At 43.6% G+C, this 15,140-nt stretch overlaps 1 protein-coding gene across 1 annotated transcript in view; it reads left to right on the forward strand.

Annotated features, from left to right (window-relative positions):
* Positions 1–15,140, forward strand: part of GCAT (glycine C-acetyltransferase) — a 90,160-nt gene that overhangs the window by 23,295 nt on the left and 51,725 nt on the right. The window contains exons 3-4 of the mRNA XM_077452340.1: positions 3,908–4,009; positions 11,037–11,183. Coding sequence (XP_077308466.1) covers positions 3,908–4,009; positions 11,037–11,183 — 249 coding nt within the window. The remainder of the gene's footprint in view (positions 1–3,907; positions 4,010–11,036; positions 11,184–15,140) is intronic.

The raw sequence follows: 15,140 nt of genomic DNA on the forward strand, positions 1-15,140 counted from the left end.
GCTAAATTTAATGGCCAGACTATTGAAATCCACATTCTGAAGAAACGTGGGCTTTGAGGGTCAGTTATCTCTACATTGATTAATGCAAGGAAACCAGCTTCCAGAACTATACATTAGAGTCTGGAAGGCTTATGTTTCCTGGTACAACTCCAAGGGTGAGACCCTCAGAGATGTATCATAGGCAGAATTCTTGCCTTTCTACAATTAGGCGTAGAGATGAAGTAGGCCTTGAGTGCTATTAAAGGCTTTATCGATTTTACTTAAAAAAACAAAAACAAAGCATTCTTAAACCAGAGTTTTATGCAAGGGGTGATGCGGATTAATCCGCTAGTTAACCCCCCTAGCGGTAATCCCAAGTCTGGCTCGGGTTGGGATTTTACTAACAGGAGCGGTAACCCCCGAGCCAGACTCGGGATCGCATCGCTGGATGCAGGGGAGGACACGGGGAGAGTTACTTGCCTTGTCCCCTGGATCCAGCGATTTCCTCCGCGCTGTGTGATCGCGTTGTCCTCCGCTCGATTCACAGTGCCGAATGCTGCCGAGCTCCGTTCCCTGCGACGTTACGGCGCACGGGAGTGGAGAACGGCGGCAAATTCAAAAAAGTAAAAAGACACCAAACACACAGCACTGTAATCTTACAGATTACAGTACTGTATTAAAAAATACACACCCCCCTTAGTGGTCTGTGCAGTGCCCTGCATGCACTTTTATATTATGTTTTTTTGCCTGAAATTTGGAGATTGTCTTTAGCGACCAAAAAGTGTCCCTTTTTCAGTGTTTTAGGATTTGATTACATTATTGAATAATTTTTATTATTATTTATTATATTATAAACTTTGTCATACCTGGGATGTCTGCTAGACTCTGGTTTAAACAGATTTAAGAGAGTTATTCCTAAGAATTACAGGACTACAATATAAAACGCCAAATTTCCATGCAAAATAATTGTACCGCTTTCAGCACCTAAAACCAGACTGAATCAGGAAAAATATATGGATATAAAAATATTTAAGGAAAAATATGAAAGATCTAAGGGAAGCGGTAGAGAGTTTTATATGGGCACATAATTCCCCTAGAATAGGAAGAGATGTATTAATAAGAACAAAACAAAATGGAGGACTGGCAATGCCGGATTTTGATAAATATCTCCAAGCAGCTTCATTAATAAGAATCATAGATTGGCAGCACAATGAAAAAAATTAACAATGGGTAAAATTAGAAGTTAAAAACGTATATAGATCCAATGGTGATAATGATTAACAGACCATTAACTATATTTGAACAAATGGCAACAAATAAAGATAAGGCGAATAAAAAAAACTATCTAAGATCTAGAATTTATTACTCCCTTATGGTGATATTAAAAAAAAAAAATAATAGGGGTAAAAAAATGGGAGGAGGAAACGGGGAAAGAGATGACGGAGAAAGAATGGGAAGCGATATTTGTAAGAATGCATAAAATACCTGTAGCAATTAAATATCAGGGAAAAAATTATAAAGTAGCAACAAGATGGTATAGAAGTCCAGTAGTTATGAATAGAATAAATAAAAGGAACTCTGAAACCTGTTGGAGATGTAAAAGAGAACTCTAGAACATATATATGGTTTAGCTGTTATAAGATAAGAGTTTTTTGGGGTAAGATTATGAAAATATATCAGCAGGTGACAGGTATAGGGATAACGCTGGATATAAATGTAGTTCTATTTTCACATACAACCAAATCAATAACACAGAAGGAGATGGAGTTTTTACATTGTATGACCACAGTTGCAAAAGTCGTAATAGCTCAAAAATGGAAAACGGAAATGGCACCATCAATATTAGAGTGGAAATATGAAATGAGTGAAATATATTATTTGGAGAAACCAATAAGAGCAGAAGGATATGTGGGAAATCCAATCTCAAAGTATTGGAAAAAATGGGAGGAGTTTAGTACCTCATGGAAGTTGAAAGATTTTTTGTAAGTGTTGGATGTTGGGGAATGTAGGGGGGGAATGTTTGCTTTTTTTTTTTTCTTTTTTGAGAAGTTTTTAATGTCAATTATGTTGGTAATATGTCGGGTGTTTTATGTTGTAATGGATGGAAGTTTTGTATATATGAAAAGATAAAATAAAATAAAGAAATATTTAAAACAAAACCAGACTGAATCATACCGCCAGGGAGGTTAAATCACCTTTAAGCCCTTGGGACTTGACTTTAGTCAGTCTAGTCTAGTTTTCAGTGTTACAAAAACAGCCATTTGAACCGATACAGCATATTCCCTTAGTACTTCTGACAAGGAAGCTGGTATTTGTGGTTGCTATATCCTCAGCAATGAGGGTTTCAGAATTGGCTGTTCTTTCTTGTAAAGAGCCTTAGGCCCTTTTCAGACAAATGATCCGTTCAGGTCCGCTTGTCAGTTTTTTTTTTTTTCTTTTGGCAAACCTGAACGGATGCTCCATAGACCTCGGATGTCAGTGTTGACATGTCCGCTGACATCTGACCCGCTCCGAGACGGACCGGTCATCTTCCTGCTCAGTGGGGATCAACGTAGCGATCCCCACTGAGCAAGCGGATGTTCGTGGGGCGGATCATCACGAATCCATCCTATTTGAAAGAGCTCGTCCAGGCTTTTTGTCAAATGGGGTTTCAGTTTTTCACCTGAACAAAGATATATATTTTCCTGCCATAGTTTTTTTTCCAAAACCATGCTCCAGGAAAGAAAATTCACTACATTGTCTCGATGTGGTGAGAGCAGTGAAAATTTATTTAAAGGTAACTGCTCATATTAAGACCGATGTCTTATTTATTCTGCCAGAGAGTTTTAAGTGGACAGGCAGTGCCAAAATCCACTGTTCCTAAGTGAATTCGGCAGTTATAATTTAAACTTATTATTAAAGGGGTAAGATTCACCCTTTACAAGTTAAGGCGCCCTCTACCAGGTTGGTTAGTGCTTCTGGGGCAGTGCGTCACCAGGCCTCCATGGCTCAGATCTTTAAGACCGCAACTTGGTCTTCAGTGCATACATTCACAAAAGATTTTTTATCAGGTGGATGTAAGAAGGTATGAGGATATTGCCTTTGGGTGCAGTGTACTGCAGGCAGCAGTACAAGTCCTCAAGTCTGTGAGTACCCTGCGGGTTGTTTCTCCCCTCAAGTAGCATTGCTATGGGACGTCCCATTAAGTAATTAAGGCTCTGTGTCCTATGATGTACAATAAAGAAAATGGGATTTCTTACTTATTTCTTAGGATTTTTTTACTCCAAAAGCATTTTATTAAAATGTGATAAATCAAAAATATCCGATTAAAAAAAAAAATAAAAAAAAAAAAATCAATGATTTATTTATCCACCCTGGTGATCGGACTTCGGCTACCAATCCCCTAAATTTGGGGTCTCTGTGTTCCCAGATCACTGAGCTACGACCCTTGAAGCTCAACCCCTCCCTTTTTTGTTTTATGGCAGGTAAGGCTCCCATGACTGCATGTCCCTGCATTGTAGCAAAGTGTAATTTATTCAGTGTTGTCACATGAAAATATATGATAAAATATTTACAAAAATGTGAGGGGTGTACTCACTTTTGTGAGATACTGTATTAGTTAGCAGAATGTATGTGGTTACATTATAGGTAGAATATATGTGCATTTGCTGAGAAATTTGTCATATCGATTACTGTGGAATCCATTAGTGTATCAATTTGTTCATGAATGTGTGCTTTTAAGGGCCTTAGTCTCTGGTGTTGTCTGTTGGATAATTTTCATCTGGGTAATTTTCTTAGGTTATGTAGCTAATGCAGGTTCCAAGTAATGCGTTCAGTTTTATGAACAGGCTAGGCTGAGTCCAGAGGTGATGGCATTTCAAAAATGGATAACAACCCTCTCTAAACTGATTGATCCTGAAAAGCATCATAATGGCTTCTCTTTCTTTAGAATATACACAAGAGACTTGAGGAGAAGATTGCACAGTTCCATAAAAAAGAAGACGCCATCCTGTATATTAGCTGTTTTGATGCCAATGCTGGCATATTTGAGGTGAGTCTTTTTCAGACAAACTACAAAACTTTTTGTAGTTGTTTACTAAGAAATACAGTACATGCATGGGAGGTTTATGGATTCTAGACTTCCTTACAAAAAGATATATTTTTTTTTTAATGCCCTAAAAATGTGTAAGTGTCATGGATGAAAGCTTGCGCCCATAAATATCCTGTATTGTTGCATGCTGTGGCACCAACTATGGAAGACAGATATTTCACTTTTACATGGCAGGTGCTAACTTTGATTCATGTTCCTTGCTAAACTACTTCAGTCAGGGGTGAGGGTGATATGAGGTGGGTCTTATACCAGGTCATCTACCAGATATCCATTCTGAAACCTTGCTGTAAAATGTTGTATTTCACATATATGACTGCTGCCAACCTACACTTTTAGAAACCAATGAAATACCAAACCTAAGACCCCCTTTCACACTGGGGGCGTTTTGCAGGCACTATAGCGTTAAAAATGGCGCCTGCAAACTTCCCTAAAACAGCTGCAGTGTGTCACTCCAGTGTGAAAGCCGAGGGCGTGCTGGCAGGGCATCAGAAAAACAGTCTTGCCAGCAGCAGTTCACCGGTCCTCCCCATTGAAATCAATGCTATACCGTCGGCAAAACGATGCTGCGGCGGTGCTTTGCGGGCGATTTTAACCCATTTTCGGCCAATATGGGTGGTTAAAACACCCCGCTAGTGGCTGAATAGCGCTGCTAAAACAATGGTAAATCGTCGCTAAAAATAGCCACTTGTGGATTTACCTTGTGGATTTTTTTTTTTTTTAATTCTTTATGCAGCAAGAGGTAGGCAACTCAAGGAGAGTACAATATTGCGAAAAAAGGAAAACTACAATACAGTGCGTGGTACAGCTATGTATATCCTAAAAGTGCAGCCCTAAATAAAATTACTATGTACAAAACACCATATATGACAGTGAAAAATCCAATCAGAATATTATTCAATCCAAAAATGTCTTTGTGCAAAATATATTGCGTTCATAAATTGATCACCTAAAGTGCTCCTGTGCAAACAGTTCATGCATGCCAGTGTCCCACACTGGATAGATCAATACTGACGGCGCAGTGCTCAGACATTCTCCGTTGTGACACTTTCATCATAAATCAGATTGGGGGCTTACCAGACCACCAGCGATCTGCCTTACTCACGAAGGTCATGCTAAGCTTATTGGGATTTCTGTTCCTCAATGGAAATCCAGAAGTGTTCCCCCGCCAACCTCGCTGTGTTCCCCTTATGGTTACAAGATAATCCAGCTCACTGTCTCAGATGGAATGGATGGATGCATTCATTCTCAGAGATAAAATGGGTGAAAAACAGGAAGACTCCTCGTGGTGTAGTATGGTCTCAACCATTTTATTTTAAAATTGGTGCACTTGCATATAAAACAAAGATGCTGCTGGCTGTAAATCTTTCCACTATAGCCAGTGCTATCCTTCAAACAGTCATTAATCCAAAAAAGCATCTGTGCAGCAGAGTGTGTGCCTCGTCCCATTGGAGAAACTTCAAAGTTTTTACACCAGAAGGAATTAAGATGTTTAAAACATTTTTAAAGTAGTCCATGTAGCTCTGTTAATCCCAACTAAAAAACACATAGGAGCTGTGTTGGGAGGAGGGTGGAGGTTGATGATTAAAGAACTTGAACAACTTCAGTGCTTTTGCTATGAACTTGGGGAAGGAGTTGCTCTGCAGTGCTTGCAGCTACAAATGTCAGTGAAAGTGAGGAATTTTTTTTATTTTTTTTTAGTGGCTAGCTGGTATGAGACAAAATCAAAACTTTATGGATGTTCCGTGACATGCTTTTCCCATGTGCAGTGACTGTAAAAATTATGTATATTTGATTGGTAGAGATGGGTCGAACAACCCCCTGTTCGGTCCACAGTGGAACTTTTGAACGTTCATAACCGAATAACGAACCCCATTGAAGTCTTTGGGCCCTGAAATGGAAAAATCAAAAGTGCCCATTTTGAAAGCTTATAGGCAAGTAATTGGGCATACAATGGTTATGGGGGTCTGCCTTGGGGGACTTGTATCAATGGAAAAAAACGTTTTGTAAAACATTTTTTTTTTTTTTTAAAAAGAGCAGTGATTTACTGATTGTTAAAGTGAAAAATTCCTTTTAAATATAGTGCCTGTAAAGTGGCACACCTGTACCATGTTTAGAATATGGTGCAGCAATTTTTAAGTCAAAAAAGTTACATTTTCCATTCAAGCTTTCTTTATTTTATAACCAACAGCTTGGGGAGCCAGTCTGTATGATAAGGCCACACTTTTGTGCGCTCGGAACAAGATTTAGAGTTTTTTGGGATAAATTCTAGTGTCTCTTTCGCACGCTTTGGATAGAAGTACCAGGTGCGGAAAAATTGGTGTTTGTGTATGGGTGGTGTCTTCACACCGTAACACTATAGAGGTACTCTTGATGAAAGCAAGAATTGACCTTAGATTCAAACATTGCAATGACATGCTCCTGTCAAATAGGTGTGAAAAATTGGTCTTTAGGTGTTAATTGTGCCCATGAAACCTACAACAAAAATTTCTTCAAAATGAAATCGACAGTCTTTCATAGATTCGAGATCCAGAAAGCATTTAATCAGCGCCATCTTCATCAGGGGGTTGATAGCTGCTGCTGATCCATTTTGATGTCAGCTGGTCCATGGAGTCTGTGGATTCTTATCTGTCACAAAACCTCAGTTTGGCAAGCACGTTGGATGTAGAGCTGCCCAGCCGCTCTATTGTATACTGGGCAGTGCTCTATTCTCATGACCCAGTGGATCATCAACTGGATAGCTCTGCATATCTGTTTTTTGCCCCTAGATAATCTCCTACCATATGATGAAGACCCTGCCTATGGGATGTGAAAGCTGACAGCCCTGAATGCCAAAGACTAAAAAAAAGACACCACTGAGGCGGTTCCTTTCTTGACCAACAGAAGCCTCAAAACATTTTCCACCAGACTGTAACTTACCGGAGTTGGGAAAGGCGTTCTATAAACTCCTCTTTAAGGTGTCCTCGATCTCATCTTTTGCTCCCTATGTGGGGATGGGATAGGTTCCCAGACTTTCCCCTTGTAACTGTGGTCAAGGAGGGTTGCCAACCAATAGTGATCCTTCTCCTTGATGCCACGTATTCTTGGGTCCTTTTGCAGGCTTTGAAGAATGAGGAAGCCCATGCACCACAAGTTTGCTGAAGCATGAGACTCCTTGGTCACTGAGGATTACAGTATTTGAAACTGCCTCCTGCCAGCCATGTACTACTCCCAAGGGTTCTGGGGATGGAAAACTTCTAACGGTTGGCATATGTCTTGCTCTGCTTCAGTGCCTTCAAAGCTGCCGGAATCCTCCCTCCTCTGGTGTGTTCTGTGGTGTAGGAAGAATATCTGCATAAAGTTGGCCTTGAGAGGAAAAGAAGTCCTCCTCCTCCTCCCACTGCTCTACCTCGAGTGCCCTGTCCATAATGCCATGCTCCAGCAGGAACACGACAGGGATTGTGTCAATGATGCTTGCATTGTCATGGCTCACCATCCTTGTGGCCTCCTCAAATAGTGACAGTAAGGTGTATGCATCCTTTATCGCTAGCCTTCAGCGTGGAGGGGAAAAAAAGCCACGCAGGCAGGGGCCTGTAGTGCCATACTCGCACAGATACTCATTGACAACCCTCTGCTGCGTGTGCAGCCGCTGTAGCATTGCCACCTGGTGGGCATGTCACAAATCAGGCGGGTTACGGGCAAGTGGAATTCCCACTGAATTTTAGCCAACCAAGCACTGGCTGTGTATGACTGCCTGAAATGGCCACGGGCTTTTCTGGCCTGCTTTAGCAGATCTTCCAACCCCGGGTACCTGTTTAAAAAATGCTGCACCACCAAATTGAGGACATATGGCTGGCATGGCACATGTCAACTTTCCCTAAGGGTAGACATGAGGTTTGTGCCATTGTTGCAAACCACCTTTCCTGTCTCCAGCTGGCTTGGCCTGCCCTTGCAGAGCTGCAAGAATCTCTGCTCCGGTGTGACTCCTGTCCCCTAGACAGAGCAGCTGAAGCACTACATGGCACCTTTTAGCCTGACTCATTGAAAAGACCCTTGAACGCTTAGCGGGTACTTGTGGGTCATAAGACAATTCAGCAGAGGAGGCCATAGAGGACAAGGTGGAGCTGATAAATCTTGCATAATCACCACTAGTTATATGAAGATGTGGCAGCTCAACAAGATGCAGCACCGAGCCCTGTCCTGCACCCTTCTGAGTTGCAGAGTTACCCAGTGTGCTGTGAATGAAATGTATCGTCCCTGACCATGCTTGCTGGACCACGTGTCAGCAGTAACATGGACCTTGCATCTTCCAGGTGATGGTACAGAGATTGAATGGCCTTACGTGAAAAGAAATAGTGACTAGGAACCTGCCATTGTGATACAGCACATTCTGCAAAATTACGGAATTGGGGCAGAATCCGCCAAATAGAAAGGCAGGAGTTTTAAATCCAGCAGCTTTGACCAGCTTGAATTTAGATGCTGGGCATGTGGGTGCCAGTGACTTCACTATTTATTTTTCCTTTTTTTTTTTTTTTTTTTTTTTCCTGCAGCAGATGGGGCAGAGAAATTTGGTCTGCTGTAGTCTACAGCCAGTGGTGTGCTACTGCCAGATGTGCTGCAAGGACCTGGGACACCCTGCGCTATACCATCATTCCTGTCAGTGGAGGCTGCTGAGAGGTCATGAGCTATAGCGGAGGTAGAACAGGAAGGTGAGGTGGAGCAGAATTGCATCCCTTTTTGTGTGGCTTTCAGGTGCTCTTGCCAATGGACTAAGTGGTGGGAAAGTTAAATGCCTTGTCAAGCATGTGGTACAAAAATAGCTGGTGTTTTTTTCCACACTTGATATGCTTGAGGAAAAGTTTACAAATTGCAACAGTGCGATTGGCTGCACATGTGCTAAAAAAAAGTCCAAACAGCTGAGCTGTGGGAGGTGGGCCAAGAGATAAGCGCTCCACAATCTGGTGGAATAGGATGGCTGCTCTCTACTCTTCCACAATAGCTGCCTCTTTTGGGATTGTGCCTCACCCTTACTTTCCTCCTCTGCTCTATCCAGCACCCAAGTCACACCATCATCCGTCACTCATCAATATGACTGCCAATTTGTTTACCAGTGTTCTCCCCTCTCTGTAGGCTCATGTTCCTACCTTCCTCAACTTCAGAACCAAGATCTGAAACAAGTAATGTCTGTGCATTGTCAAGGTGCAAGTGGGTTCAAATAACTCGGCTGACTCCTCCATGCCTGATGCTGGGACTATGGCAGGAGTAGCTATGGACAAGGAGGCAGAATAAGCCAATTTGGAAGCTGCAGTGGACTGTGCATTTAGTCTCTGCTTGGGTGATTGCAGATGATGATGGTTTAGTAAGCCAGTCCACCACCTCCTCTGCATGCTGTGGCTGGATGGCAGGAGCAACATTACTTAACAGAGGAAATTATGCCCTGCCTGAGGATGGACCATGTCCACCTTTGCCTTTGGACACAAATGCTGCCGGCTCCTTTAGTGCTGGGGGGGGCTTTTACTCAAGTTAAAGTACACCAAACACCACTAAAACTGCACTGAAATAAAAAAAAAAAAAAATATATATATATATATATATATATATATATATATATATATATATATATATATATATATATATATATATATATATATATATATATATATATATATATATAATATGTATGTATGTATGTATGTGCAGTAACACACTGATCTATACTGCAGGAAACCTGGAGAAATTGAACGGACACTAAAGTAAAAATGCATGGTCACACTGAAATATCACTAGATTCACACTAAAATGATATTGTACACTGACTGATAATAGAATCACAATAGTACACTATAGCACACTAACTAATTTTATAGTGTGGGGCGGGGACTAAGAGCAATGAGCCATGGTTGGATAGTCGTCAATACTTTCTCCAATAATGGCTCTGACAGTGCTGTGTGCCCTGATTTTGCAAAGCTTTCATTGCTTGAGCCAATCGGGGCTTCTAATGTATGGTGCATTGTGGTCATTCGGTAGGCCGAACAAACGGTCTAACACCCCGATAATTCGGGTGTTTGTCAAATGGGCGAACAGCCAATGTTTGACCCAAATTCATGCTTGGGCCAAACCATTTGCCCAACTCGATTGGATTGGTTGCCGGTTTTGTGTGTGTGTTTGTTTGTTTGTTTGTTTTTTTGCAAATCGAGCCATATGGTGGCAGCTGTAGCAGGGCAGCCCAATTCTCTGACATGCCATTCCCTCCCCACCTGAACTATACTCTCATCAGCAGCTCTGCTCAGGGGAGCGAGAATCATTTGTGATTAGAGTTTTTTTTGTTCAGTGGGGTATGTCTGACTGCATATTAGTTTGTGCATGAGCTAGAGTTTCTTTTCTATGTGCTGGCAGAACAGGGTTTTTTATTAACACTTTGTGGTTTATTTCAATGTAACTTGTATTTAATTATAAGATTTTGCCAAGGTTATGCTTTATGCTCAAGCCTGTCCTTTTTATTTAAATTTTTTTTATACTTTTGTCTCTACCGATTATGTTATAACATACTGTGTTTTTGCAGTCAGTCATACATGGATTAAAATTCGGCTGCTTCAGCAGGGACTGGCTGAAATTCAATCCATGTATAGACAGGTTGATTGTACCAAAGTTGATTGATCAATCAATTTGCGTACAACCAGCTTGTTTTTTTTTTTTTTTTTTTTCTACATATGGTTACTGCCATCAACTATAGCCGCTAGCAGTAATTCTGTATTCTACCAGCTGGCTGGGAATGCTCATCTCCCCCCCCCCCCCCCCCCAGGAAAACGTCATAGCGCAACGGGAGGCATTCCCCATCAACACTGCTTGTATTTATGGGAAATCAATACAATTTTCTTTCCCTCCACCCACGGTGAAAGGAAAGAAATTTGCTTATCTATGGCCAGCATAAGACTACTTTACTCAGATTTCCAACTTTCTGGACCACTTCTAACTCTCAAATTCCTTTTAGGCACTGCTGACTCCAGAAGATGCAGTTCTGTCAGATGAACTGAATCATGCCTCCATCATTGATGGTATCCGCCTCTGCAAGGCCAACAAGTACCGATACAAGCACATGGACCTTGGTGATCTGGAGGCCAAGCTGAAAGAAGCACAGGTGCAGTGTTAAGAAACATTTTGCTTTTAAGTTACATAACTTGTAAGGTTGAATAAAGACACCAGTCTATCCAGTTCAACCTGTGTGTGTGTGTGTGTGTTTGTGTGTGTGTTTGTCATTACTATTTTCCATATCTCTGTACATTGCATTCACTAAGAAACACATCTAAAAGTTTATTTTATTTTATCTACATTCCCTGTTGACACCACCAACTGTAGAGGAGTTCCGCATCTTTACCTCTTAACCGAGGTTTAAGATTGGACCGTTTGTCGTCTAATTGTGTGTGTGTGTTTGCATGTTGTCTTTCATCTTGTGGGTGTGGGGTTGTTTTACAGGGGTCGAGCTTGGCCCCTTAGATCCAGTGAAGGGAACTCTTTAGGCATCAGCATACCAAGACAATTACATGCTCCTTCTTGTTCCAACATTCACCAATGCACAAAGCAAGGTCCCACCCACCCTTCCCAAGGCTTCTAACTAAAAAGGTAGGTCACACAGCTTCTCCCATTGTCATAACCCTGTACGGATTTGCATAGCCACTGACACATTCCAGGGCCATGCACCTTCATTGGAATTCTAAAATGACATGGTTCTCAAATGCTCTTAATTTGTTTTGGATGTTTTTTGTTATTTTATTTTTTGGCAACAGGAAGGAATTTTCCAAAGATTTGGTTAGTTACAATGGTTTTTGATTTAAAATCAAAGCCTGTGTGCTCCGGAGTACTAAGTACATTACGTGGTAATTTTTAACTGTTCTTCAATAAACAGAATGGTCTGTTCTATGCAGTGCACTTATGTTTTTGTTACATGTGTTTTATTTTTTTATTTTTTTTATATATCTGCAGGTGACTTGCAGTAATGCCAGTGTAGGCAGCAAATTCTCATGCAGTTGGCAACTCTCCTATAATTTCTCTGCACAGCAGCACTCAGAGTGGGAAATTGCATTGACAACTTTTTATTTTCATAATTTCCCCTTCGTTTTCTTTAAGCAGTTACACAGTATCCTAAATACTAAAGTGCATTCCAGTAGGATACAAGTCTATTTACATCCGCCTGCCTAAATAGACCTGCATTGTAGCTTCAGATCAAGGCCGCTTGAAAAAACGACAGGTGGATCTGGTTTGAAAAGTCCATGTGAAAAGGGCCTAAGAATTTCATTTCTTTATTGTACATTATGGGACACAGAGCCATAAGTAATTACTTAATGGGTTATAGGCCACCTTCAGGTGATGGACACTGGTATACCCAATCCAAGAAGGTCACTCCCTATATAACCCCTCCTCCTTCCAGGAGCACATCAGTTTTCTCTTCTATTCACCGACCGACACAGCTCCTCTCTGTAACTAAATGGGTTGTATAGCTTGCCATTAGGAGAAACTAGGCAAAATTGTTACACAATACAGAGAACTTTAATCCCGCCCCAGTGCTATCAACCCTCCTCCTGCTCCCTAGCAGCTTCAGTTTTTATTTTTCCTAGCAAGGAGAATGACCTAGGAAACCCTGCAGGCCTCTCGTCCATATTTTTGCTGCAGGTTTGCTGCTTTTTGCGCAAGATAGAAGATCTTTCATCAACTGCCCGCTGGGTGACAGGCTGGTTAATGATATCCTTGTAGTCTCCCCAGTCCGGCCATGGAGCGTGAGCAGGCCGCAGCTAAGGCTCAGCAGGCCACGACATGCCTCAGCTCCAGAGGTGGTCGGTGAGCTTCAATGTTCCGGGGTATACATATGACCGGACTAATTATGTCTGGATCACAGTATACCGAGGCCAGCAGCCACCCTGTAACTGCGCAGGAGTGTGTCTGTGATGTCTCCCAGCTCTTCAGGACTGGTAAGTACGGCTCTCCCTGCTTCGGTGGGGTGAGCAGCTGGGCATTCCCTGGGGGGGTTGATTTGGGGGCCACCCCACCTCCCTATGTTCTCTCCCAAGTCCCTATCACCCCTCCTTCCCCCCCTCTGAGGGGGGTGTCTGAAGGCGGTGTGTGGGTCGCTGTTTCTAACCTGTGGGGGTCTGTGCAGCTGGCGTTAGTCCTGGTCCAGGTCTGGGGGTCCCAAAACATGTTTATGGAGGTTGTTCTAACTGTTTGCAGGCGGCACGTTTTTATTTTTTGCTCTGTCACCGCATGGCGCCATTCCGGCTGCCATCTTGGATTTGGGAAAGCTATAAATTCCCCTGGTGAGCTTCAGCAGCCATTTTCTTTAGGATTCCTATTGATTACATTGGCGGCCATTTTCTAAAAGCCTGAGCGCTTTTTTCACCGCTGGCCTCTTGTGGCAGCATTACATGTGCTTTCTCTTGCTGCTTCCTGTATCCACTGTGTGTGTGCAGGATGCTGGATGGCTCTTTGCTGAACGCGGAAGCTACTCTGCAGATCCTTGCACCGCTGGTGGGAGCTGCTGCTGCTGCTGACAGTGTTCTCCTCTCTGCAACTGGGAACCTCCTAGGGACTACAGGCACTGCTGTAGCTATCACAGAACACCCCAGGGTGGTGAGTCTAGCGCTAAGTAACCCTCCACCCCCCCCCCCCCCCACGTGGTGGCAGCAGGAGGGTGGGACCTTCACTGTCCTAAGTCCCCTTGCAGGTGGCAGACAGGCTAGGGTCAGCACGGCTTCAGAAACTGGTGTTTCTTCCCCCGAAATCCAGACTATAGCAACTGAGTCACCTGCACTTAGCGCGGTGCGCATGGACACCCTAACAGCGGTCCTTGACTCATATGTTGCTAAGATAGAGGCGGCACGTGGCAGGAAAGGTGCACGTAAGAGGCCCCTGCCCCCCCCCCCCCCCCCCGATGGGGAGAGTTCTGATGCAGACTCGGGCCCTGCTGCGGCTGGAGACCCCTGCTCTGACCTGACGTGGCTGACCAGGACCGTTTGGACAGTGAGGATGATTCCCCGTCTGGGCCCGGGTGCGACAAGGCGCTTGTTGGAGCACTTATCACAGCTGTGCGTGATACCCTGAAAATTCAGGAGCCAGCGGATTCCTCTGCTGATGTACCGGTCCCTTTCGGGTCCGGCAAGCCAGCTCGTTCACCTAAGGTGTTCCCGTATTTGACTTATTTTGACAAATTCATCTACAGGGAATGGGGTCGCCCCCCGAAACGGACCTTTTCGGTCCCCAAAAATTTGGCGGTGCGTTACCCCTTTGAGGAAAGCCTTCTCAAAAAGTGGTCGACTCCTCTGGTCGTGGACCCCCCAGTATCTAGGTTAAATAAAGTAACCACGATCCCAGTTGAGGGGACTCCTACATTCAAGGATCCCACGAACCGGAAGGCCGAAGCAGTGGCTCGTTCCTTTTTTACGGTTGTGGGGTCAGCCGTGCGACCTGTACTGGCATCCGCACTGGTGTCGCAGACACTGACTGAGTGGGCAAAACTTTTGTACCGTGAATTTGGAGAGCAGAATGCCTCCCCTGCCTGCGTGGAACTAGCAGACCAACTAGTGCATGGCCTCAAGTACGTTTGTGACGCGGCCCTGGATACTCTCCCCCTGCTATTCAGGGCCTCCGTGTCAGCCGTGGTGCTGAGGCGCCTCATTTGGCTGAAATGCTGGTCTGCTGACCAGGCGTCCAAGAAAGCCCTGACGGATCTTCCCTTCCTTGGCGAACGGCTCTTTGGAGCCTCGTTGGATGACATTATTAAAAATGCCATGGGTAGTAAGAGTACACTACTCCCACAGGCCAGGAAGGCTAAGGAGCCACGCCGCAGGCAAGGGCCCTCTTTTTCCGCGCACAATCGGCTTTTTCGTCCGCCCGGTGCTTCAGCAAAACGACCCCAGCCCGACAGGACGCCCATGGAAGGTCAGAAGTGTCCCTGGAACCGCAAGCCTAACAAGCCTGCAAACAAAAGTGCTACCGCATGAAGGTTTGCCCCCACCCATGTCTCAGGTGGGGGGTCGTCTTCGGGAGTTTGCAGCTCGTTGGACCTCCCGGTTATCAGACCAATGGGTCTGCGATCTGATTTTCA

The sequence above is a fragment of the Lithobates pipiens genome, unplaced genomic scaffold (genome assembly GCF_037356315.1).
Source record: "Lithobates pipiens isolate NorthernLeopardFrog02 unplaced genomic scaffold, aLitPip1_a1.2 Scaffold_23, whole genome shotgun sequence".
Classification (NCBI taxonomy): domain Eukaryota; kingdom Metazoa; phylum Chordata; class Amphibia; order Anura; family Ranidae; genus Lithobates; species Lithobates pipiens.